This window comes from Diprion similis, chromosome 12 (assembly GCF_021155765.1).
Source record: "Diprion similis isolate iyDipSimi1 chromosome 12, iyDipSimi1.1, whole genome shotgun sequence".
NCBI classification, from domain to species: Eukaryota; Metazoa; Arthropoda; class Insecta; order Hymenoptera; family Diprionidae; genus Diprion; species Diprion similis.
In genome coordinates this window covers 12,109,713-12,134,346 of record NC_060116.1, presented here as the reverse complement: position 1 = coordinate 12,134,346, position 24,634 = coordinate 12,109,713, and the positions used below count along the sequence as shown (strand labels likewise).

The following is a 24,634-nucleotide window of genomic DNA, read 5'->3' as shown; positions in this document are numbered from 1 at the left end:
TAGTTACTTTCCGTTCTGCAGTACGTTACCTCCATACCTAGATTGCAAATTAGCTGCATGGGTTTCATTGTTTTATCGATTTATAGATTGCACTTGTCTACCTGTAGTTGAGTTTCGTAATGACGTGTGTTTCACTGTGCGGAAGGAGAACACTATACATGGATTTGCATTTCTTACTCCGCGACTCTGCATCTGTTAATCTGTTACACAATTTATTTCCCTTGCACTTTATCGCTGATAAGATCTGTTATAAAATAAGCCTAATGGTATACGGATATGTGAGATTCATGTTGTTGTTTTTTATTTATTATTATTTAATTTTTTTTGTGTAAATATCTACGTAATCGATAAATTATATGTGTAGTTGCTAAATGCGTTCAAGGATATATAATATAGATTTTACAGAAGTTATAATAGCAAATTGAGTACGTGTTTAAGAATTGATAATGAACAATAGTTTTTTTGTAGGTAACAGTCACGCAGTATTTGAAAAATAACGCATGAAACACAATTTTGCGGTCAATAACCTCGATCGAGATTCGAAAAAACGAGTCAACTGCAAAATGTCTAAATTATCGGTCTATTTTTTTATTATATACGCCTTATCTATTTTCCAGTGTGATGATAATAAAAGTTTTCAGTACAAGTAGAAACCGAAAGATCAAGATTAACGTGTTGTATGATGTAATGACGCGACAAAGATGCCAGACGAGTATAGTGAGAAACAAAAATTAATGGTAATAATACACATTTGATACATTACTTACGTGACATTATTCGCAGCCGCATCTACCGTCCTTTTAATCGCGTCCGTTATACTTGCATACTAACGTGATACACTTATTGGACATACGTACCTTATTTAAAAAAGCATATCACGAATATATAAAAATGAAAATTCATTAATTTTCCAAGGGCAGTACAATTATTTTTTGCGTCGCAAATTTTCTGCACGCTTCCGTATTTCATTTTGTCGAATTCCGATACACAACACCATATGGTATACTACGTTGATCAGAGTACCAAGTGACGTTTCCCGAAAAAAAACAACTTTAAATCAATATTTTTAGATTAAATTATAAGTGACTGTATCATGATTCGTAACCTATAATGTGCGTTCCTATATCAAAGCCTTAAGTGTTACACAACTGTAAATGATATGCGCTTCAAATCGATGTTATACCGCAGAAACAGCGAAACCTAATTTCTAGCAAGTCTTAACAATGCCTTTCAATTCTCAGTTGCTGATTAGACGATAATTTTGTAATTTTAAACCGAGTCTACGTATGAAAGAATCTAAAAAATGTGTAACACTGAATGGGTATATACAAATAATACAGTATACAACACTATAGCAAATATCGATATGGATACTGATGTTATTGATTAAAGTATAGAATATCGTGAATGTGAAGAAAAAAAGAATGAGAACATATTGTTATTGCACACGTCCTGCAGCTGAATTTGTTTACATTATTAGTAATGTTTATCAGAGGAGTTTATCCCTAAAATGTCGCTAGACATATAACTCTGTTATCCGTACAGGTATGTAAATTAAATCGGAGGTCGGATAGCGAATAACTTTCTGTATTATATTTGGTATGTATTTTAATTATATCATTTATACAAGCGTCAACCACTGCTGTGTCAGCAATCATTTAGTAACGACGCTTAACATTATCCTAATAATAAAAAATACAGAAACTATTATCTATTAGTTTTCATTATTACGTTGAAAAAGACACATACACCACCTTCTCCTCCTCTTCGCACAAATGACGCGCAACTATGTTATGTTGTTGTTGTTTTTTTCGTCCAACGGTATAAAAAAAATCTCGATAGAACGTATACCTATACGAACACCGTTATTCAAGCAATGGAGACTGATCGCAAATAATGTCGTCTAGAGTTCGCAATGTAGTACCTACATGGAAAATTAATTCAAGAATAAGACCCATCACAATTAAGCGGAAAAAAATGATAAACAGTTTACAATTAACTGTTTCGTGTGAAGAACGATGTGGTCGCGAATCCGAAAAACCATCCATAACAATTCCATGCAGTATTACACCAGAAGTTTTAGCATCCAGAAATATATGTATACATATATATACACATGTATGTATGGGTTGAAAACGTATTTGTTGCTACCAAGCGATATTAATCGGACTCGGACTCGGAACTGGCGTCAGATTCGTATTCTCCAACGTGAATGGTGAACTTGTACTCTTGATCACATCCCAAATAAGCGTCGCTCATGAAGTAGAGAGTGTACGAGTGCTGGCCTGGTGCAGGTGCCACGAAGTCCAGCTTGACTCTCGCCTTTTGTTGAAGGGTAAGCCTCTTGATCGAGAGCAGAGAGTTGCTTTTCGGATCGCCGATTACCACCCACCAACCCTCCTCGCGTTTCTGAGGGAAAAACGGCGCGACAACGGGACCCGTAACTTCGTCCTCTCTCTCTAGTTGCACAACAACGTTCACCGTGCCGCCGCTCTTCAGCTTGTCCTTGTCCTGCACTTCGTAGGCCATTTCAATATTCGGATAGCGGTTGCAGAACTTGGCAACGTCGGCCATCTGAACATCCGTTAACTGCAGTAGCCTGTTTCTGTCGTCATCCTCGAGCTCCATGACGTCGAAGACAGTTTCCACCCCCTTTTCGGTGCACCGTTTTATCGTCTCCGAGGTGAAATGGGGCAGTTGCTTCAGGTACGAGTCCTTCGACCACATGGCTTGCGTCACCATCTGCGCCAACTCCATCGCAGCTACGGCCGGTGCCAACCACCCTGACGAACTCAGGACGTCAACGCAGGCCTGGATCAGTCTGACAGCTTTGCCGAGGACCAATTCGGTGTCCTTTTGCAGCTCAGGACCCAACTGAATCCTGGATAAATGCGCCTGAAGGAGGAGCTGTGCCTTAACGTGAGGATCCGCCATTCTGGCGACTTGAGGTGCGTGTGGAAGCCGCGCGGCAAGACTTCTCAGCAAGTTCTCTTCCCTCTGTCTAACCGGAACCGTTTCGTACTCAGCCGCCGCAGATATGATCTCGAGGAGACCGCGAATCTTCGTTTTATTGTTCAGCGAAAGACTAAACAGTTCTATGGTCGCGTAGTTGATGTAATAGTACGCTGCTATCATGCCCAAATTCAGAGGCAGGGTGTCCATTTCGTCCTCGACCGCCACGCACTTGGCCTGCTCCAAATCACTCAGCGTGCTCTCAACGAGCTCGGACAAATGGTCGGACAAATGTCTGTGCGTGACGCCCTGAAGACCGTAATAATTCGGGTTTTGTGTGAGTCTTCTGTAGAGGAATGTCCAAGTCAAGTAGTCGACTGCGTCCTGCTTGTTCTCTATAGTTTTGGTCACTATCTCGGCGTTGAAATGATCGTGGAGCCTGTGATCGAGATGGCTCTCGACGGGAAGTGGCTCGTTCAAGAACTTCTTGAAGAAATCCTTCTTTGAACTCTGGCACAGGAGGACGCACTTGGCGTCGTGGTCTTCGAGCGGTCTGTTGGCGCGGGCGACCATTTGAAGAACATCGGTGATCGGATAGTCCTCGTACGCGTGAGTTTTGCCGTTGTAACTCTGGGTGTCCATGATTATAACGAGATGAGAATTTATCGACAACCCCCAGCAGAGGTCCCGTGTCGCGACGGCGACCTGAATCGCTCCGCTGTCGAAGAGCTGCTCGACCAAATGTCGGTCATCGACCGAGAGCCCTTCGTGTAGATAAGCAACACCCTGTGACAGGGTCTCCTTCAGTGTCTTATCGCTCATTCTATCCAAAAATGGTTTTATGTCCGCTTCCTCCGCGTGGAAGAACCTCGATGGTTGTCCCTCCGCTGCCGTGAATGTGAGTAGATCAATCGCTGTCATTCTGGCCTGTCTCCTCGTTGGTACAAAAATGATGGCAGGTTTGTGGGGTGCGTGTCTCAGGATCGCGTTGTAAACTGGCTTTGCCATCGCCGCGAGGCGAGAGGCGTTATGTGTGATGTTTAATCCTTGGACATGGAGTTCCAGAGGTATCGGTCTCACCGATGGGTGGAAGTTGAACGTTGCGGCTGCCGGGGCACCCAGCCACTGCGAGGCGTCTTTGGCGTCGGCCAAAGAGGCTGAAAGAGCTACGATCCTAGTAGGTTTTTCAAGCTGTGAAGATATGTACCTCGCCCTGGAACAGGCCACTTCAAGAACCGGCCCCTCTTCACCACCGATGAGCTGGAGCTCGTCGACGATGAACAGCTGAATGTTCTGGACGTTCTTCCTCTGCTTCCACCTTCTTGATAGGACGTCCCACTTGTCAGCAGTCGTTATTATCACCTGACCTTTCGCGAGAAGCTTTAAATCCGTACCAGTTTCTCCCGTCAATAAAACCACCTTCCTTCCAAGCTGTTGATTGAACTTAGCTACCCAATCGCTGTACACAAGCTCGGCTAGCGCCTCCTTGCTCACCATGTAGACGCACCTTCCCTCGGGATTCTGAGTCAGCAAACGAAGCACGGCGAACTCGGCGATTGTAGTTTTGCCAGAGCCAGTAGGTGCGCCGATGAAGACGTTGTCGTCGGAGTTATAGACTGCGTTGAATACCTGCGTCTGGATGGGATTGAACTGGGGAAATTTGTCAGTGTAGACAGTCTCGAACTTAGAATTCCTCAACGCAGTTATCGGCAACGGTTGTAAGTCCAAGAGCTCGGTAGGCGGTAGATTTTTCTCCGGTAGAATAAGGTGACGGAAGCTAACTGGCAATTGAGTTTCAGCACCGATCCATCTGTCCGAAACAACCCGAAGGAAATATTGGGGAGGGAGAGGCTCGAACACCGGAACAAAGAATTTGATCAGGTGCTCGTCACTGGCGTATTTAGCTTTGAGAAGGAAGTACTCGTGGTGAAGTATGACCTCTGAATCAACGTCTTCCACAAGAATCCAGAAGGCCTCTGAAGCACCATGGATCTTTTCGTCCCATTGAAAGTCTGGTGTTATCGTCAACTCAACGCGTAGAGTGGACCTAGTGATGGGCTGAATGTGGGTTGACAGTTCCAGTTTAGGGAACTGATGAATATATTTGTGAATTGTTTTACCAAGTTTGGGGACACGGATCAGTTCTCCAATTTCGTTTGGTCCAAGGTCGTAGAGCCTCTCCCATGGGAAGTTCTTCTTCTCAATTTTCTTCACTATCTCCTCAGGCATTTTTCTGAACTGTCTAAGTGGCGACATTGACTGCCACATCCTTCGATCAATCATTTTACAGAGCGATAGACATTTATCCGCTAGCTGAGCCCAGCCCCGAAACAGGACGATCTCAAAAATAGCTCTCATCAGCCTGGATGCTGACTGCGTAACATAGACCATGTCGGACATTAATGCGAAACCCTCAAGCTTCAGCTGAGATATGTATGCCTGAAGAAGAACATTGACCTTGGCACTTGGCTCTTCAATACTTTCCTTTATAGGTATGGGCACCCTCTCCATCAGCTTCTGTAGCTCCAATTTTTCTTCTTCCCTGACGTTGATATTCTTGAATTCGCTTGATAATGAAAACACTCTGAATAGTTCGATCTCGCTCAAAGTACGCTTGAGGAGTTGATTGTAAGTGGACATGGTATCGTGGGTACAATAATAGTGGGATGCGATTCTACCCAATTCGGTCGCCTGAAAGTGTCCGGATTTTCTATCGTACTTGATCAATCCACTCCTGTCTAATCCCAGAGCAGCTGAATGTATTAAATCAGCTCTATGGAGCTCTAGCAATGGATCTTCCTTAAGTTTGTCATGAGATATAGCGTAGAGCTGTGGGCATCGCAACATCCTGATGTAGAGATAAGTGTATCCGAGCCACGTAACGGCATCTCGTATATTTTGAATTGTTCCAAGCACAATCTCCGCGTTCAGCATGTCTGACATCTTGCTTATCAGCTGAGACTCAATCGGGAGTTGCTGATTCAAAAGCGAGAGATAATATTGGAGCTCGCTATGGTTCGTTATCAGTATTCCTTCACCTTTAGTGTCATATTGTGGACGACCAGCTCGCCCCAGCATCTGCAGGACATCAAGGGCGCCCAATTCCACCCAGCGACCTTTCTCTGGGTTGTAAACCTGCGTGCCTTTGATAATTACTGTATGAGCTGGCAAGTTGACTCCCCATGCCAAAGTTGCAGTAGATACTAAGACTTGGATGTGTCGATCTGCGAACAAATCTTCAACCAAGGTACGGTCGACCCTGGTCATTCCGGCGTGGTGAATAGCGAAACCATATGGTAGTAGGTCTTTGAGTTCCTGATTCTTAACCTGCTCAGCTTCAGTCCTGAGCACCTCCATCGATGCAGATCCTTCACGTAGAAACTGACCAAGCGTGTCTTTCTCGAGACACATGTCTCTGATGGCCCTGGCAGTTTTCCCAGTTTCTTTTCGTGAGTGAACGAATACTAGGACTTGGTTTCTTCCAGCATGTTCCATTGTTTTTTCGTACACAATCTCGTTCATCACCTGGAATCTTTTCAGTGCCTTCTTCTCAGTCACACCGATATACTGCTGCTCCAGAGCAACCGGCCTGTAGCTGTTGTCGAAGTAAAACAATCCAGTTTCTGGTTTGATCCGCAAAAACGCAGCTACATCTCGGTAGTTTGGAAGGGTAGCCGATAAACCGACTAGTCGCACATCTTCCTGTGTTGTTTCAATGTTTCTTATGGTTCTGGCAACCAGAGCTTCCAGAACTGGGCCTCGCTCGTCATGGAGTAAATGGATCTCGTCGATAATCACCAATCTGACAAGAGACGTGAACGTTTTTTCCCCCCCTTTTCGAGTTATTATATCCCATTTCTCAGGCGTGCAAACTATAACTTGTGTTGCAGCGATTTGCTCTCTTGTCAGCTGATGGTCACCCGTGAGTTCAGACACGGTCAAATTGTAACTTGCCAAACGCTTTCCAAAGTTTCCTACCATTTCTTGTACAAGCGACCGCATTGGGGCAACGTATATTATTTTAAATTCGTCAGCGTTTATTGTCCCGTCAGCGTTTATGTGTTTTCCGATTTCTCGCATCATACAGAGCAGGGCGACGTTTGTCTTACCTGCTCCAGTTGGGGCACATAACAACAGGTTCTCATCGCTCTCTAACGCCGTGTTTTGTAGCCGACTTTGAATTCTATTCAATGTTTTAAAACCCTCGAACGCCGGCTGTACGTATTTCGGAAGCTGATCAACTTGGTGCAGCTTTTCATTCTCTCCAAATGGCTTTGGTTTCAGTGCTGGGACATGGACCTCCTCGTACCTGAGATGAGAGGTGTGGAGTGTTAGCTTGTTCAGTTTTGAATAGTAACGATTTACTACCAAAAATTTGTTCATCGTTGAAAAAAAAATGTCTTACCCTTTTCTTTGTTTTCTAAAACTTCCATCCGGTAGCTGACAACGTTTGTTGGCCATAAAATGACTTCCCTGAGCGAATATCAAATCCTCCAGATCAATCAGATTCCGCGACCCTTGAACTTGACCACCAGGACCACCAGCTCCATCCTCGTTCTCCTCTAGTCTCTTGCGCTGTGCACGTGCTTCCATTGTTTCTTCAGCATCGTCATCACCCTTGCCTGTGTCTAGTTGACGCAAGATCTTTGCCAAAGACGAATCATCATTCATTTTATTTCTGATCTTTTGTCTCTCCGTTTCGGATTGAGACGATGCCAACATCGTACAATAGGCAACTGTAAGAATAGTCAGAATATTTAAACTTTCAAAAGCCTAGACATATTTTAATGATAGTTCAAATTGTAATCTTTCTTTTTCAAATATTTAATAAGTCGTAAATATTAGCTTTGTTATTATAAAGGTGAGTGTCACTTGATACTCACTCATGTGTCGATATTTTTTAAGCTGTTTGATAAAATCAAAGCAATCATATCCTAAGAGGAGGACCAGCTGATTTTCACAATCTCGATCATCACCCGCATCTCGTAACACTGCTAATACCTCAGCAGCTCTTGCTTGGGACACCATTGCATCATCATATATTCTGCTTAATCTCCGCTGAAGCCAATAAGCGTCAATATCCAACGGATGAAGCGGTTTTTCTTTCTTCATTTCCTCCGCACCACCGAGCTGTTTCAAGGGTAAAAGAATACTTAATGAATGTAAAAGATCAAGACACTATACTGTAATATGTGATATTAAAATTGCCTGTATGAACAGAAAAGAGTTGAATAAAAATGCGTTACACAGAATTGTTACAAGTTTATATGAGTAAAAAACTTCAAACTTGATGAATATTTCAAAAAAACTGACTAGATACATACGTTCTCTGCGTGAATTGCACGATCAATGTTTGCTTCTTCTCCTTCATCCCCTTCATCATCATTTTCCCTAACTTCTCCGTACACGTCTTCGTCATCTTCTTCGCTGCTTTCTTCGAACTGAACATTTATGCCATATGTCTCATCGATGTTCTCTTCATTTGTTGTGGTCTTTTCATCACTGCCAAAATCTGTGATTTTTTTCCCCAAATTGACCAAGAGGGCAAATCTCTCTTCTGCTAAACCACCAAGCAGCAGCTCTGTTTCTTTTTTCTTCTCTTTTTCTTTTAATCTATCATTTTTCAATACAGCTAATACTTCATCAGCCGCACCACAGAGAATATCACGTGGCTGATCGCCCAATGCTTCCTGAATGAAACTCAGCAACACCTCGTATGTTTGACGAGTCTCTTGTGTTTTGGGCCTGTACACAATTCCTACCATTTCGTCAACACCCTCTGACAAGAGAGTGGCGCCCTTCATACGAGTGAAGTCATATTGCGCTTCATCACGTTTTTGACGTCTGAAAAACATTGTTCGGTATTAAAGTCTTTAATGATTCAATTTCAATTTTTTAACCTGCTCGGCTACTGAATGTGAGAATGGTGCTACGCAAATTTATATCTTCACTCACTTCACTTTACGCTCTTCTGCTTTGCCTGGTTTTGTCCTTTGATGTCTATCGCCCATCCTGGTTCCATCCAACTTGCCCACAAGGGACATAACCTCTCCGGTCGCTTCATCTCTGCTACGTCTTTCTATCAGCCGTACGTCAGCTTGTAAGACAAGATTGGAGTTCTGGAACAAAGAGTCTTAAATCACCAAAGTGTTTTCCTAAAACACGCGGAACAATTATATCATGTTTTGGCAACGAATTAACACAAGTTGAAATATAACCTATACGACGTGACGTTGTTCGTACGAGAACAGAGTTCTCAAATTTTGGTGGTAACTTAGACACCGGATCAATGAGTTTTGCACAATTTTTCTTTTCTCGTGTAATGGTTGTTCTTTAATAGGTTTCTTATAGTAAGCTGATAATAATTACCGCTTTATATTCGTATTGAAGCTGCCGAGCCGCAGCATCCGCCATGTTTACGGCGTCGAATATACACACTATACTTGAGTTCGCTTCAGTGCCGTCACCCTTGGAGCATATACTACTTAGGGTAGCTTCGTATGTACAGAAAGTGCAACACAGGAGCGAGAGAGAAAGATACGTGTTGATTATAATCTGTATCTCGCTCTACACCTGATTGACCAATATGCGTCCTCTCAACCACGGTGTAAGAATAATTATTCTTACACCGTGCTCTCAACCAATTAAACGCATAGTAGGAGAAACAGAGTAACCCTAATATGTATACCTCGCTTTCAAAACATACCACGACTCAATCAAAAGACTCACTCCCACCACGGGCCGTGGTAACATTTATTAGTGCCTTCTTATTTCAGCGACCATACGAATTATCTGACAATACGAAGAATGGAAAACATTCTCACATAATTCATATAGAGTCCAAGTCACATTTTGTTTTGAACCGAAAACTAGGTAGTCGAAAACCCGTATGTAAGCCGTGGTCGAAACATAGGGTCGAAAACGGTAGACATAATGAATATTACTGTACAGTGCTATCATTGATAAGAAGTCACGAGGCCAGTGACTGGATTTTCACGGATAGCAAAATGCTGCCGCTGACTTTTTGACTAATCGGAATACTGATAGAGCAGGGAGCCGCTACCCAGAGTCCCTACAAAATGAATTCCAACGCTACCTGGTGCGCGGTGAAGGCGAATGACTTATTTTCTTGGCGTTCCTATTGGTCGTTCTACGCAACAAAATACTGCGGAAACATTTTGCTTCCCGTGAAAACCCAGCCAGTCGAGGCGTAGACTGTAGTTTGTATAAATGTGAGGTTTTAGAACACTGAAGCTCTAGTCGACGATCTAAGAAAGTCTCGTTCCATTTTCTCGTGCACATTATGATTGAAAAAATATCAAGCAAATAAAATCGAAAACATTCATAATCACCGTAGACTAAACTAATTAAGAAGGTAAGCGCACATCTCGATTAGTTTTATTTCGACGAAACTTGTCCGACACAACAAGCTTCTAAATTCAAAATAGTACGCATGCGCAAAGAGAATTTTATGCATGCGGTCGGCTTTTACATTCAGCTTTAGAAATACTTCGAACTTAACACGTGCGCCGATTATTGAAACCTCTGCCCTATTTGACTCGATTTCGTACTTTTAACGGTCCAACTAAAAGAATGCAAAAAAAGAAATCAACGAGTAAAAAAAAGTGAATAGCGATACCTCGTGCTTATTCTAAAGCCTACGTAACTTTTGCTGATGTGACAAAAAAAAAAGTGGGCGGTCAAAAGTATATACATATACCCGATTGAAGCTAAGCCATAAGATTACTAGCGTCGTTTCAGATTTCGAGGACGGTTAATCGTCAAGACGCTATGGCACGGCCTAATAATTTAGACAATTGGGATCCGATGGCTGCTCATTTCTACGACGCAAACTTCAATTCGTACGAGCACGGACCTGGAGTGAATTTGACGCCTTACGCTAGGTTTGAGATTCGAACCACTTGCAATATTTATATACATGTCGTAATCCCTGAATTAACACTGCAGCAATTCGCATCTAATGTAACGTTGTAATTACAGGGGGGAACCAGAAACAGAGTATAAACTCTACGTGTCTAATATCCCCATGCAGCTAGACGAGGTATGAAAAGTTCAGCATGTGCAATGTTCTCTTCACATCTCCATTGAACTGCATATTATATTCTTCACGACAAAGTATCCATTCGTTAAAAATTGTTGTTTTAATATCCTATTTTGATTAACACATGAATACCAATTGCCAAAACAAGTCAGAATATCGTATCTTTACATAATACATAACCAATTGTTTAGAATGGTCTAACCCACCTTTTCGCAAATCATGGTACACCGGTCAGTGTTATATCCCCTCCGAATGCTGGCTGGGCATTTGTGAGCTATAAAAGTTTCCGCGAGGCGGAAAAGGCCATAAGAGAGGTCAATGGTGCCAAACCTTTGGAACTGCGCGTAACATTTGCAAAGAAACGTGAGGAACAGCTCGATCGCAATATGGGCCCTCGGAGGATGATAGAACCCAAACCTGTACCTTTTGCTTACAACGTAGAGAACCAGCCTAGGGAGTACATCAGTCCTGAACAGATTCCACGCCATGTCGTACCACCGTGAGTTATCCAAGGATACATCATCTAATCTAAGGATAATTTGAAAACTATAAGTGATTTACAATTTCTGAGAAATCCTCTTATTAGGTATAGCATGAGCAGAGCATGGGTGTAGTTATAGATAAATTTTCATTAAAATGAATTATTTATCCCTTAACACTATCAACTTGAATAATCTATCAAACTAGCCAGATTTGTCAGTAAAACTGTGTAACGATCTTGAAATTATTTTTTGAATAACTGGATTGCAGTACCTGTAACATGGGTCGTGGTAAGAATTTGGCTGCATTGCTGCACAGGACTGTTAGTGATCCTGTTTCTGATCCTGTGTACTATGAGGATGACTGTCTATATCCAGTTCCCCGTGATTCAGCTTATTATAATCCATATGAAAATCCAGAACCTTATGTATATACAGACAATTTGTGGACTAGGTAAGGCTTGTTGCGCTCTTTATTTTTTACACTCAAGTTTTGCTGTCGTCAATACTTTCCAACCTTTCACAGAGATCGGATGAAAGTAACCAATGATGGGACTAGATATGTCTCCATGGGGCGTGGGTATACCAGGTATGAACTGCCGCCACGAAATCCAAATGTCAACCAGCATATACGAGCTGTTTATGAAAAAAGAGAAGCCGTAAGTTCATGTCTTCTTATATTCAATATTCGGTTCTGTACCTATCAAAAAGGATACTGTCTGGCATATCAGAGAAATACAGGAAAGATGGCTTACGATTTAAATGCGGCCATGATCACTACTTTTTCACCATAAAATTTCGCTTTTAAATAGCCTAGCTTTTTTACTCTCACTTGTCGATAAAATAGTAAATGACAACAGTAGATAAAGTTTTCGTTGTGTTTCCCAAAACCTGTTGTGTGTACCTAATATCAAATCCAATAGAGGTACAAATTCAAGGAAAAATTTTCCAATAAGGCTTGACTGGATTACTTATGTATTCATTCATAGAATAATATTTGCAAAATTAGAACAACAGAAAAAAAAAAATTTTTAAAGGTATGTAAAACATTTTCTTTTCAGGGGCTCTATCAGTATGGCGAAAATAGGATTGCTGACCAGATCGGCAAGTGTCAATACTGTACTAAACCAGCTTCAAGCCGCTGCCAGCGTTGTCAGGAATTTTATTGCAATAGAGCCTGCCAGGTGGCTGACTGGCCAAGGCACAAAGTCGATTGCCAGGAAATACCGTGAGTATTTCTTACAATATCTTGAAGTAGGTAGTCAAACAATGTTTAAAAATTCCATCTGATCACAAAACAAGTACTCATCCATACATTACTGTTTTACTGTCAAAGTTTCTTGTGCGCATGGTTAACAAAATTTTCTTCTCATTCCGGCAGAGGATTGGATCCTGGAATTGACTTGGCGTCTCTTTCTGTCTCAAGCGGTGAAGAGCAACCAGTGCAATCAATGAGTAAACGAAGTGTCCTGAAGCTGAGACGTCCGGTAAGACGAGCAGAGTACCAGAACACACCGAATTCAACATCAACACCTATTCTAGACATATCTCTGACGTCTGGGAAAGAAAATATCCCGATTCTGTCACAGAATCAACATAAACGCGATCACTTTGGTGATCAAAAGAGAGTTTTTGATCAAAGCACCAGTCATAACTCGGGATGCTGGAAGCCAGGAAATAATGAGGACAGTCAGGTTCTTCGGACTGCCAACGTACAGGGCAATGAATCAAATACAAATCAAAAGCTGAACTCCTCGAACGAACTGCCGAAAGCAGAAACACAAATACAGCAAGTTCCAAAAGAAGCCAGTAGACCGGGATCAAGCAAGAGCTCTTCTTACGGAAGTTATAAAGTCAAGAATGCAAAGGAACAAAGTATGCAACACTCGAAGCCACAAGTTCAAGTACAGCAGAGCGATAAGTCAACCAAAACATCCGATGGAAGCGAACCTAGAAATCAAAAGCAGGAAATTTATCAACAGACAACACATCAAATGAAAAGTATGCAAATCAACAAGGCAGAAACTGCTAAACCCAAATTTAAGCTGGACCTCGGAGATCCAGATATTAGCTTTCACAAAGCAACAGATGCACCAGGGCGTACTGATATAAGGCCAGTGTCAAAAGGAGCTTCACACAGAAACGATGCTGTAGCTGGACCATCTAGAAGTCAACCAACAACCAAAGCAGTTGATAATGATGTTAGTGCAAAAGAAGTTGCTAAGAGTTGTAGTAAAGGTGAAGCGCTTCGTACCGACTCCTTATCAAATCTTCCTACCAAACCTGCGGGACCGTATCAAAATGCAAGTGCTCCTCTATCGTCTCCTACAAAAGGACCAAAAAATATTGTTGAGTTACTTGATGAAAAAGAGGAAGGATGTTTCGAAGCTCATGTCCTTCTTGGCAGTAACAAAGCTGCTGTTACGGTCTGTGTTGAAAAATTCAGACAAGAGTGTGAAAACATATTTTCCGTACTGCCAAAGGAGTGTGATAAAATTTCGGCGGATCCCAACTTTAAACCAAAGGTTGGAGATCTCATTTGCGGCAAGCGGCTAGATGATTGGATACGGGGCATCGTACAATCTCTAGTTCCTTCACTGCGGCTATTTGCCGTAGATGAGGGACGTGTTGAACCAGTCAGTGCGGTAATGCCTCTTTCACAAGGATTCAGAATCATACCAACACTGGGAGCTATTTGTGAAGTATCTGACCCAGAATTTAAACTGGCGCCTATGGAACAGTATTTTTTTACTGTGGTAAACAACAAGCATCAAGATGTAAATAAAGACGGAATCGAAATCATTGTATACAATTCTGAGAAAAAATCCGGCAGAGCAATACTCAAGCCATGGGCTCCAACACCAGAACAGAAAGGTGTTCCATATGCTTCTCTCACAAGCGGGACTGAAGTTTGCATAGCTTCGTTCCGGAACCATAACATGATATTTGTACGGAGTCTTGTGCCCAGCGAAATGGAAACCTTCAATCGATTGACACAGGAGGTAGCTAAGTGGTCAACTAAGGTGCAGAAGTTAACAGAGTTACCGGTAATAGGTGAAATGGTCTTAGCTAAATATATCGAGGATGGTAATTTCTACCGTGCTATTGTGAGGCAGATAAAAGAACAGAAGATTATCGTTTCCTATGTGGACTTTGGAAATATTGAAACAACGTCACTTGAAAATCTTCGACCGATTTCCGATAGCTTGAAACAATACGAATCATGCGTAGCAAGAATTGTGTTGAAAAATGTGCCTAAAGACGTTCCAATGACCAAAGAGCTAAGCGAGTACCTTGGGATGTTGGCTGGCTCGGAAAAGCCTCTTATGTGCACCTTCGAAGGCTCACCGTCGACAGACGGTGTGTTCCTGAAGTTTTCCGATGGTACTTGCATCAATGAGAAAGTTCTCAAATTGTTGACACCAAGTTGGAAAAAGGAAGAGGACGATAAGACTGTATTCTTGCTGTCAGATCTGGATGTTGCCGAGCTGGGTGAGCCAGGTCAGACTCTCAGCGTTCTCTGTCTTTTCTCTTATGGAGCATTGCTGCATATTTTGGCACCCTACGATGTGGAATTGATAAATCACATCACTGACGTAATGGCAGCTCAGATTAAAGAGTATTGCGATCAGCAAAAAGAACACTACATACCAAGGGCGGACGAATTGTGCATTGCTCCATACGAAGGAATCTGGTACCGTGCTGTTTGCTTGGAAACAAATACGTCTGCAACGGAAAGTACCGTAAATTTTATAGACTATGGCAATGTTGAAACAGTCAGTCATGAAAATATCAGAGTCATGACGAAAGACTTCATGTCGACAAAGACATTGGCCAATGTTTGCCAGATCGTAAATTTAGGGCCACTTGATGAAGCTGGAAATTTACCACCCAAAATAGCCAAAAGGGTCGAAGAGTTGGTCCCTAATAATACTTCTGTGGTGGTAAAAATCGTTGAGCGCTCAAAACCTGGTGAATACATCGTTGAATTTCCAGAAATACGTAATATCCTCGTGAAAGAAGGTCTTATTGAAGTGTAAAGTATATACGTACTGTTTAAGGTACATAACTGTTACTTACTGACTGTTACACTACATGACAGACCTAAAAGAAATGTTAAATGAAAAGATTATTGTTACGTTATGCGATATATCCTTTCAGGGTACTACTGCTTTTTCGTTCTTTTCTCTTTGTCTTTTTTCTACATTTCATCTGCTAACTTAGCAAACATTTTTATGTGAGACATAAGCTAAAGTCACCTGACAGTTGCAATGGATGCATCAGATGGCTTTTTGGGAATACCGCATTTATCTTTTCTTTTTTCTTTGCTTTCCTTACGTAGCAACTACAAGTATTGAAAATAATTTCACATGGAGAATATGACGTAGAGTTATATTATTTTCACATTACTGTGACAGATTCTTATATGTATATCGATTATACTGCAATTTTCTTTTCTTTTTATTTTATGTCTCTTTATGGTTTAACAACAAATGTTGCAAACAATTCTATATAAAGAATATGACGTAAAGACCAATCAACTTTTATACCTCGTTTATTAATAATAGGTTTTTAAAATTCAGTTGCTAAAATTTTTATAGACTTTTCCTTTTCTTTAAAATTATTAATTTTTCGTTAAACTATAGTTATAGACTAAAACAGATTATATAACACACATGTAACAACATTAAATTAAAGACACTCGAGTAAGGTTCACCCCGAATAACTGAAAGTTACGAATTGAATATTCCGTAGCCAGTATGATCAGAGTACTAAAATCGAGAACTTATTTTAATATATCATGTTAAGATTGAAATAAATAATGTTGGAACTGTTATTTTAAGTATCATACATCTAAATGATTAACTGTGAAATTAATTAATAATTACAAACCATCTAATGAAGCTGACACTGAGTGATTAATCAAGCCAAAGCACATAGATCTGTATTAGACTGTTAGTAGATCGACCACTGTATCATATGGCAGCTATCATTTTGCATCATGTCATATGGCAGTTCGTCATTTTTCAATGATTTATTTTTTAAACATAAATAGTCTGCAGCATTATGATGTATTCAAAATGAAATAAAAGTCGTTGTGCAGAGAATCGTGTCCCTTTGTAGCTTGTCCAACAAAACCAATTCTTTTCGCTGTACATCCTCTACAAGAAATAACATACTCGTGTTGTCTACTTGTGATAATCCTCGAATAGGTGATAATATTTGACGTATTATTACGAAATAACGCTGCATCTGCGCGTGATGCTTGCATTCGTCCACTCGCTGTGCGTGAAAATTATCTAGATAGTTTTTCCGTCACATAATCATCTCGATCTAACCTCAAATCAATCAAAGTGTCAGTTGTCACACTTAATTTGGTTCAGTAACCAGGTGCGGGGTCGAGCCTAAAAAAAAAGAAAATAACTTTTTATTAAATATAAACAATGAACAACCCAATACGCCAGCTATACGAAGGCCTGCTGCACAAATACACGAATGCAATGAAAGGCTGGCAATATCGATGGTTTATTCTGAGTCCGGAAACGGGAGAGTTGCATTACTTTTTGAGCGAATCTGAGAAAAATCAGAAACCTCGATGCTCCATTTATCTTGCCGGTGCTGTTATTGCCCCCAGTGACGAGGATTCAAATACATTTACTGTAAACTCGGCGACGGGTAAGCAGAAAAAGATATTTAAAACAGTTGTGATAACGGTGTACAGTTCATGAACTATAAAACGTTTGTGTTAGATTTTTTTCATGCTATCTATGGAAGGCCTGCGAAGGGCAAAATTAATGTTGTTCTTAATTAAAATGTTATGATTCTTTGAAAAATACCTGTCCATAAATCCAATAGGTCACAATTATTTCACTACTGCCGCAGGTGACATGATAAAATTGCGAGCGACTGATGCTAGAGCTCGGCAAGAATGGGTTGACAAATTAAGAGCGGTTACAGAGATGTACACTCGTGCTATAGCCAGCAGTCATCCACCTTTACCACCTCGAGAACATTCTGCTAATCCCACGAGGACTCCCGTGGCAAAATTGGAAGTCTTGGATGCATTTGCTAATTGTCGAGAACAGCTGAACAAAGCTGAAAAACACAATGCTTCCCTTGCCCAAACAATTGAAAATTCTGACCTCCATTTGGAGCCTGATTTATTAATTCTTAAAGCTATGTCGCATGGTACCTTACATACGCTAAATCAATGTTTAAACATATTATACCAATAGTTGTTTCGTTGTGCATTTTCATCACTTTGCACTGTAAGAGAAATCAATATGACGTAATAGCGTGATAGACATTACTCAATAATGTAAATTCCCATTACAAATGCTCCAGGGTTGAGGAAATGGCATACAAACAATTTTTAGTGATACCGTGAATATTAGTTTCCGTGAATCTGAATGGCTTTCTCGACATAATTGATTCTTGAAGTAAATGTGATTTCATATGTTTTGAACTGACGATAACTGTGACATTTTCTCATGACCATCATATGACATTTACTTTTATAACATAACTAGAATTTAAAGATTTGAACAATATCGCAGATTATTAACGTAGACTTTAAAAACATGCCATGTAAATATTTATGTAATATATAAGGGTAAGTCTTGATATTGCAGACTGGCAGATTATTAGATGAAATACTAGAACAGAGGCATATACATAGATTTAAATACTTTTTAACTATTTTGTTCTTATTTTATGAAAAAAATTCGAGCGAAATTGTATATAGCAAATGATTGCTCTTGTTATCTACGTATCTATACACTTACATACTGATGAATCAGAATTCGTCAGTTTTATACAATCTTATACTTTACAAAAACTGATATCACGTTGTTCAACGTGCACTTATCATATCAAAGTATTTTCAAATACAAGTAAACCCTACTTTGCATTTACATATTAAAGACCATTGTTTAAAAAACAAGCATGCCCTTTAAATCACGTAGAGTAAACACTATAGAAGTCCTCAGTATTGCTAAACGATAAGGATGACAAAATTTTGGCAAAACAAAATGGGCATATCACTGCACATTTGTCGATAAAATCACCATACATAATTTGGGCTGCAAACCTATTGCTTGATGTAATTTTTAATGCCCTATTAATTATTAAAATGTATTATCGAATCTTCCAATGCAGTATCGCACAAAAGGTACAAATACATTTATATTGAAATGAATTATTTTTTAGCAGATTCGTGAACAAAAAATATATACAGCTTCCACATTTGGCTATGCATTTTATTGCGACAAATATAACTGCTTTGGATTCTTACATCAATACAATTTTTTATGACAAATTCTAAGCAGGAGCCTCAACAGCGTTGACTTCATCAAGATTCAAGGGATCCATTTTTCTTACAAAAGTTTTTGTGCCTGGCTCTTTTGAAGGCATCCACGTCGGTACGATCTTGTCATGAATACGCCAAGTGCCATATTGATTTGATAAATGCTTTTCGAAAACTACATATTCTATAACATCTTTTTTTATAAATTCACTGCCGTACATTAAACGGCCAAATCTGTCGTAGACAGCCAATACCTGAAAAATGAAGGGCCATTAATGATCTCTGACAAGATTAGAAATGATACAAAACTCCAAAGCATAAAAAATTGAATGTTCAGCTTGTTGGAATTTGAAGAATAAATTTAATAATTATCATTTACCTGCTGAGTATGGAACCGTACTGTGAGCTGACCAAAAACGTTGTCTTTCGTTATTATTTCCGTACACCTGGCTTGCACAACTCGACATGGCTCTAAAGATTGGATGAATTTCCAGTGTATGGTTTTATGTTGCATATTATACATCATTTCCTGAAAAATTCAGTCGGTGGTATGATAACAGATTTAAATTTGAAAATAATTGAATGCATTTTTTGAATATTCTTAGTGCACACAAATAAATGCTGAATGTGAAGCTCTCTGAAGATCGAAATGTTTGAATACTTACAGGGTATGCCCGTTCAGTTACAAGCTGCTTGAGTTCAACTTTGTTTTTACTGTAAAAAATGTTGAGATTTAATTTGATTTCTAAAAAAAAAAACACATCTATCACCTATATTGTAGGTATATGCTAGAGACAAACACCAATTTCAGGTGAACACTCAAGCTTTTGATCTAATAATGCATGTGATGTTGGTCTCAACCATTTCACTATTTTTTTAGAAATTTCATTCGTAATAGAATAATTTGGAACAGTAGAAGTGAATAGAATGACATTGTTATTTGCCTGAAATCAGATTTTGCGAGGCAGTATGACTTTTATATCTTACACAGCCAATGCTTCATGTGCTTTGATATAAATTTCTCGTGCAGTTTCAGCAAATGCCTTCAAATTTAATTCTTCTTCATAGTTCCTCATTTTCCTAACAGCCTTGTACGACGAACCCTTTTTTTGAAGCAGTTCTACCTTCTGTTTAGCACCCTATGGAAAAAACAACAATTCGATTACGGAAACTGATCTAATAAGCAATCTGTAAACAGAAATAGCTTCCAGACATTTCAATTGGTTTCCTACTACTACGGGCAACATGGAAAGTTTAAATAGAACAAAAGGGGTGCTGGAGCAAAGAAGAAGTCTTACTGCCGTCGAAAGTGTAGAAAACTTTCCATCTCCCTCTGGAGGAACATACGGTTCAAATGAGGCACCAGTGCAGCTGAGATAAATAGGTCTTTCGTTCCAAACTCTTGGCTTATCCAGGCCGCGTTCCTTCATCATGCTTCGCTGTTCTTCTGGAGTTATATCGTCAGGATTTCGATTCAACTTAGGAAGTTTTATCTTCATGACTTTTTCTTTTCGTAACTTTTTCCACTTTGGGTTCCAATGTTTGGTAGTACGATGTCTCACAAATAGGAGACATGGTGCCGCCTTTAACGTTGGTATGTATAACGGCGTTGCATGGGACTGAAACATGTGCAACATGAAATATACTTCACAGGATAGAGCGAAGGATGGGCGTTGGTCTAAAATAAGTTGGGTGCTTCTGGTGTTAAACGAAAATAGAAAATAAGTCCTTGGTAACTTTTCAATTTCAGGGTGCCTATTCAGAAATAAAGTTTCAGAAATTTGCAATTTGTTCCACAATCAAGTTCAATAATGTTATATAGGCGATAATCAAGAGTGCCGTGTAATGCGTAATGAAATACGAAAAATTACTAGGCTTACCTGCACTAAACGTCCAACAGCGAACATTGCTTTAGACGCAATTGCGGACATTCTTTTTATTTATTACAATTCACTCATGTCATCAATGCGGATAAATATTATTGAGCTTTAAAATACGATTGCGTGCGTAGAGAGGTTAACTTTCTCAATTTTCGGCGTTGCCCGGCTCAATGTGCGCATGCGATGCGCGTATATGATGCTGCCGTTGCCTGATACATTAGGCGCTGATCCCTACAAAATGGATAGTGTGCCATACGCACTTCGCAGCGTAGGCATTCGGTCGGTAATAAAGACGAACGTCATAAAATCAAATTTGTGAACAAGCGTCTGCTAACCTCGAAAAATAGTAATTAATTAGCAATGACAAGCGTTCGTTAACATCGAAAAATACATCGCGCATCATCTGAGCGCTAAAACTGTTTTCTGATAAGGTATGTGCGAAAACACTTTTGATTTAAACGCTGAGATTTCCAAACCCCTGGGTCCGAACTGCAGACGCGCTTGCTACGAGGTAATGACTGCACCACAAGCATTGTCTAAATATAGTGGGGGGAAATTGCAGCATTCTGCTATACCGACTCGATTAAGCATTGTGATTCCATAAAACAAGTTGATCGGGGTCGTTACGTACAGAGGATTACAATTACTCCCGGACTTACCCAGCCTCAGGAAATATTAGCACAGTTCTGCATAGTGGTGTGGTTGACGCGATCGGTAACCACCTACCGGCCTACCGGCGGTGAAGAATGAAATAAGTACATACATACGATAAACTTCGAAACGTCATTTTGACCAATCACAGAATTGCTATAGCTGGAAAACCTCCTCTTTATCGCGCATGATTCATTTACGATATTTAAGATTGGATTCATAGAATACACATGTAGATAACAGAATGTGTTATACTGAACGGGATGTTGGCTGAGTTTCTCGTTATCTTGAAGCAGCCTCGCTACCTCGAATAGTCGTGACGTGTGATCTCCGACTTGGACCTGCGTGCGCCGCAAGCAGCCATCTTGTACACCACATGACCTCGTTGTCGTGTCCCGTGACCAGCTCACGTGAATTTTGACAAATTCAAACGTTTTTTGGTGGCAAAAAATGGATATTTTGGAGCAGCATCTTGACCAACAAGATGTCAGGTAATTAGTTGGTTAACCGAGTGTCAGTGGAATCAATAAATTGTTATCGAATCAAGACCAGTGAATCGTGAAGGTCATTGCAAACGCGATCACACGCATTTCCTTATTTATGTTCCCTTTCAATTCACTTGATGCGTAATTATCCAGCCGGGTGATAAAACGCGGAGTGAAAAGTATTTTGCTCTTCATACTTGTTCGTCATCGTAATTATCTTTTGCAGCGGGTCATCGAGGGTCAAAGACGACGAAACTACAGGCATAGTGCTCGAAGAGGCGGAATTTGTTGATTGCGACGGCGAAGGTATTTAGATTATTTATTTTTATACAGGGTGGGCCAAAAAATATTTATCCAACCAACATTGATAATCGAATTTTATTCCCTCTACATTGGTAACACTGTGTCACTCAATAAATTTTCACAAATTTTCCATTTATTTGTCTTTTCATGAACGTCAATAACCGACGTTACAAACGTTAATATACATACCTGCCAGTTATCAGAATGATTAAAAATTCACTGCTAATTTTTCATATGAACAGAAAGACAAATTTTCTAATAATAACATCTCAATGGTTTGATATCAATGTTGGTTACTGTTGTCAGATTTTACTAGTTAGAACATAGATTTATCTATGCATAATAGGAGAAACTGTTGGAGAGGATGGAATACGCTATCAGGAAACTCTGGCGTACAGAGTTGTGCAGGTAAATGGAGGGACGAGTGGAAACGAAATCGAACTTCCCGTGACACAGGCAGCTAACAGTACAGTGCAGGTCCTTACGTCACCTCTAAATGGTCAATTTTACGTTATTGGAAATGCCAATGAAGTCTTTACTACTGCTCAAACGTCGAGGTCATTGGCCCCTAGAGCAACACTTCAAATTGAAACACCACGCAACGTCACAACAGGACTTAAAAAGGTATAGTTTGATATTAAAATTCACTGCACTTGAGTATTGAATCAATTATTAATAAGATATCTGCATATTGTTTATTTATTCATGAATTTATTTTTGACATAACGCAGAGAGACGATAGGCGAAGAGCAACGCATAACGAAGTTGAGCGTCGGCGTAGAGATAAAATTAATAACTGGATTGCGAAGTTAGGCAAAATTATTCCAGAATGTAACAGCACTACAAATGGTAATGCTACCGTAAGCGGAGATGGAAAAGCAAACTACGAAACGCAGGTACTGCCCAAACACTTTGCACAAAATTATTGACATTTTTTCACAATAGTTAAATAACTTGGATTATTCTGTAAAAATAAATTTTTGTTTTCAATAGAGCAAAGGAGGGATTCTGGCGAAAGCATGTGAATACATAGGCGAGTTACGAGCAGCAAACCAAGGTCTGGGACAGTGCTTACGTGATAACGACAAATTGCGACATGAGATAACGGCTTTGAAACAACTAGTGGCGCAATTAAAACGAGAAAATGCACAATTGAGATCGCAAGTCACGTCTCCCACACCAACTTCAGAAGTTCATCTCAGTCCCTAATCGATCTGTGCGAAATTTTTCTTTGTTTGTACATAGATATTGTTATGTAATACTTGACATCCATACTAGAGGATATGTTTGTCAATTAACATCATTGATTGTACTTTCCGCAATGCAGCAAATTTAGAATGTGGAAGTCAATGAATCCTCGACAGAAACACTCCTTTGTGATCCATTGGAAGAAAGGAGCAGTTAGATTCTTTAGTATATACTCATATTAAGCTGGTACGAAGCATCGGTTTGTTTGACACGATCGAAATATGTGAAAAGTGTTGAGTACAGATTTTATAGCTCCCCCGAATACCTTTAAATTTACTGCGTTTGACAGTGCATCGTTATGTGTAGAATTTTACCTACAAGACTAATACGGAACTACCCCTACGGCATTGTGATTACTAAGGATTACTGATTTATTGCGGTGTGTGATGTTTTTATCGGAAAGGCAATATTAGGTATATCGCTTGAGCATAATGGGGTATAAAGGCTGTGAAAATCAATGCCTGTTTTCGATAATTTATCGAATATCAGTTGAACGACTTCTTACGAAAGATACCAGAAAATTTTTAAACAAAGGATAAAATGAATACAGTTGGATTTAAGTATAAAAATATTTCTCCAGTTTCGGTCACAGTAGCAGTAATCATAAATACTAAATGATATCTAAATCTGTTATAGTTGGTACTTTTTTACTATCGATATTGTTTTTGTACTCTATAAAAATGTTTCTGACGACCGAGGCTGAAGATATTAGTTATTTAACCATTGTCCTACATATAGCAATATTTTTTTGATTAAAAATTCCCTCGATAAAAAAATCATCCGAATGGAACATGTAATAATTAATTGTAATATACTGTTATTGTATATATGGCGGGGTTATTGTTATATTATTATTAAAATAATCAATATAAAAATTAAGAAAAAAAAAAAGAAAAAAATGAAGTAAATAAAAAAACTTGCCCAGTAATTTTGTCCACATTACAACTTCTAATTAATTTTTTGCTTTTTGTGCATCTTTTTTTTATTCTTTACATATCGTACATTGGAAATGGTACTGAAGCTGCTGGAATTTCGGACACTGTGTAGATGAAGTTTTTCATAACGTAAACCCAGCACCTCATTTTTAATCTAGCATCTTACACTACTATATTTTTTTTAACGTTTCAACGTTAATATAACATAACTTTATTCATTACCTAACATTTAGTTCTATTACGTTTATAACATATAATATGGTACAATAATACTCCATGATTCCATAATTGTGTCCTCAGTTAAAAAACTGTCGCGCCATCGCATTTTTTTTT

At 39.6% G+C, this 24,634-nt stretch overlaps 5 protein-coding genes across 7 annotated transcripts; 3 read left to right on the top strand and 2 right to left on the bottom strand.

Annotated features, from left to right (window-relative positions):
• Nucleotides 1-1,571: 1,571 nt before the first annotated feature.
• On the bottom strand, nucleotides 1,572-9,410 carry LOC124413210 (putative U5 small nuclear ribonucleoprotein 200 kDa helicase). The gene is made up of 6 exons (XM_046893645.1): nucleotides 9,322-9,410; nucleotides 8,908-9,071; nucleotides 8,277-8,796; nucleotides 7,836-8,082; nucleotides 7,358-7,688; nucleotides 1,572-7,261 (listed from the first exon to the last, which is right to left on the bottom strand). Exons 1-6 carry the CDS (start codon nucleotides 9,364-9,366, stop codon nucleotides 2,161-2,163), a joined length of 6,408 nt encoding a protein of 2,135 aa, XP_046749601.1. The 5' UTR covers nucleotides 9,367-9,410; the 3' UTR covers nucleotides 1,572-2,160.
• Nucleotides 9,411-10,701: 1,291 nt separating this feature from the next.
• Nucleotides 10,702-15,573, top strand: LOC124413211. Of its 2 annotated transcripts, XM_046893646.1 has the most exons (7): nucleotides 10,702-10,856; nucleotides 10,954-11,014; nucleotides 11,206-11,513; nucleotides 11,765-11,947; nucleotides 12,020-12,152; nucleotides 12,555-12,721; nucleotides 12,875-15,573. In XM_046893646.1, the coding sequence occupies exons 1-7, from the start codon at nucleotides 10,744-10,746 to the stop codon at nucleotides 15,531-15,533; spliced, it is 3,624 nt and encodes a 1,207-aa protein (XP_046749602.1). In that variant the 5' UTR covers nucleotides 10,702-10,743; the 3' UTR covers nucleotides 15,534-15,573. The 2 variants fall into 2 exon arrangements, with proteins under 2 accessions (XP_046749602.1, XP_046749603.1); XM_046893647.1 differs by lacking the exon at nucleotides 11,765-11,947.
• Nucleotides 15,574-16,759: 1,186 nt separating this feature from the next.
• Nucleotides 16,760-18,741, top strand: LOC124413217 (oxysterol-binding protein-related protein 11). Of its 2 annotated transcripts, none has more exons than XM_046893652.1 (2): nucleotides 16,760-17,169; nucleotides 17,350-18,741. In XM_046893652.1, the coding sequence occupies exons 1-2, from the start codon at nucleotides 16,938-16,940 to the stop codon at nucleotides 17,727-17,729; spliced, it is 612 nt and encodes a 203-aa protein (XP_046749608.1). In that variant the 5' UTR covers nucleotides 16,760-16,937; the 3' UTR covers nucleotides 17,730-18,741. The 2 variants fall into 2 exon arrangements, with proteins under 2 accessions (XP_046749608.1, XP_046749610.1); XM_046893654.1 differs by having other exon boundaries at nucleotides 16,768-17,169; nucleotides 17,377-18,741.
• LOC124413215 (probable 39S ribosomal protein L45, mitochondrial) lies at nucleotides 18,104-20,828 on the bottom strand. The gene is made up of 6 exons (XM_046893650.1): nucleotides 20,680-20,828; nucleotides 20,098-20,418; nucleotides 19,787-19,938; nucleotides 19,465-19,513; nucleotides 19,179-19,328; nucleotides 18,104-19,053 (listed from the first exon to the last, which is right to left on the bottom strand). Exons 1-6 carry the CDS (start codon nucleotides 20,728-20,730, stop codon nucleotides 18,814-18,816), a joined length of 963 nt encoding a protein of 320 aa, XP_046749606.1. The 5' UTR covers nucleotides 20,731-20,828; the 3' UTR covers nucleotides 18,104-18,813.
• A 767-nt stretch (nucleotides 20,829-21,595) lies between these two features.
• LOC124413216 (upstream stimulatory factor 1) lies at nucleotides 21,596-24,134 on the top strand. Its single transcript, XM_046893651.1, has 5 exons — nucleotides 21,596-21,821; nucleotides 22,042-22,121; nucleotides 22,465-22,742; nucleotides 22,850-23,014; nucleotides 23,112-24,134. The coding sequence occupies exons 1-5, from the start codon at nucleotides 21,781-21,783 to the stop codon at nucleotides 23,325-23,327; spliced, it is 780 nt and encodes a 259-aa protein (XP_046749607.1). The 5' UTR covers nucleotides 21,596-21,780; the 3' UTR covers nucleotides 23,328-24,134.
• Nucleotides 24,135-24,634: the final 500 nt, after the last annotated feature.

Excerpts from the sequence above, each read along its gene's own strand:
- LOC124413210 (XM_046893645.1), bottom strand. The coding sequence starts at position 9,366 with ATGGCGGATGCTGCGGCTCGGCAGCTTCAATACGAATATAAAGCG. Across the intron at positions 9,072-9,321 it reads TTCAATACGAATATAAAGCG|AACTCCAATCTTGTCTTACA; the intron begins GTAATTATTATC and ends TCTTTGTTCCAG. Across the intron at positions 7,262-7,357 it reads TTTAGAAAACAAAGAAAAGG|GTACGAGGAGGTCCATGTCC; the intron begins GTAAGACATTTT and ends CTCTCATCTCAG.
- LOC124413211 (XM_046893646.1), top strand. The coding sequence starts at position 10,744 with ATGGCACGGCCTAATAATTTAGACAATTGGGATCCGATGGCTGCTCAT. Across the intron at positions 11,948-12,019 it reads ACAGACAATTTGTGGACTAG|AGATCGGATGAAAGTAACCA; the intron begins GTAAGGCTTGTT and ends AACCTTTCACAG. Across the intron at positions 12,153-12,554 it reads TTTATGAAAAAAGAGAAGCC|GGGCTCTATCAGTATGGCGA; the intron begins GTAAGTTCATGT and ends TTTTCTTTTCAG.
- LOC124413217 (XM_046893652.1), top strand. The coding sequence starts at position 16,938 with ATGAACAACCCAATACGCCAGCTATACGAAGGCCTGCTGCACAAATAC. Across the intron at positions 17,170-17,349 it reads TACTGTAAACTCGGCGACGG|GTCACAATTATTTCACTACT; the intron begins GTAAGCAGAAAA and ends TAAATCCAATAG.
- LOC124413215 (XM_046893650.1), bottom strand. The coding sequence starts at position 20,730 with ATGTCCGCAATTGCGTCTAAAGCAATGTTCGCTGTTGGACGTTTAGTG. Across the intron at positions 20,419-20,679 it reads CTGTTGGACGTTTAGTGCAG|TCCCATGCAACGCCGTTATA; the intron begins GTAAGCCTAGTA and ends CACATGTTTCAG. Across the intron at positions 19,514-19,786 it reads GCACATGAAGCATTGGCTGT|TAAAAACAAAGTTGAACTCA; the intron begins GTAAGATATAAA and ends CATTTTTTACAG.
- LOC124413216 (XM_046893651.1), top strand. The coding sequence starts at position 21,781 with ATGGATATTTTGGAGCAGCATCTTGACCAACAAGATGTCAG. Across the intron at positions 22,743-22,849 it reads TCACAACAGGACTTAAAAAG|AGAGACGATAGGCGAAGAGC; the intron begins GTATAGTTTGAT and ends GACATAACGCAG. Across the intron at positions 23,015-23,111 it reads AAGCAAACTACGAAACGCAG|AGCAAAGGAGGGATTCTGGC; the intron begins GTACTGCCCAAA and ends TGTTTTCAATAG.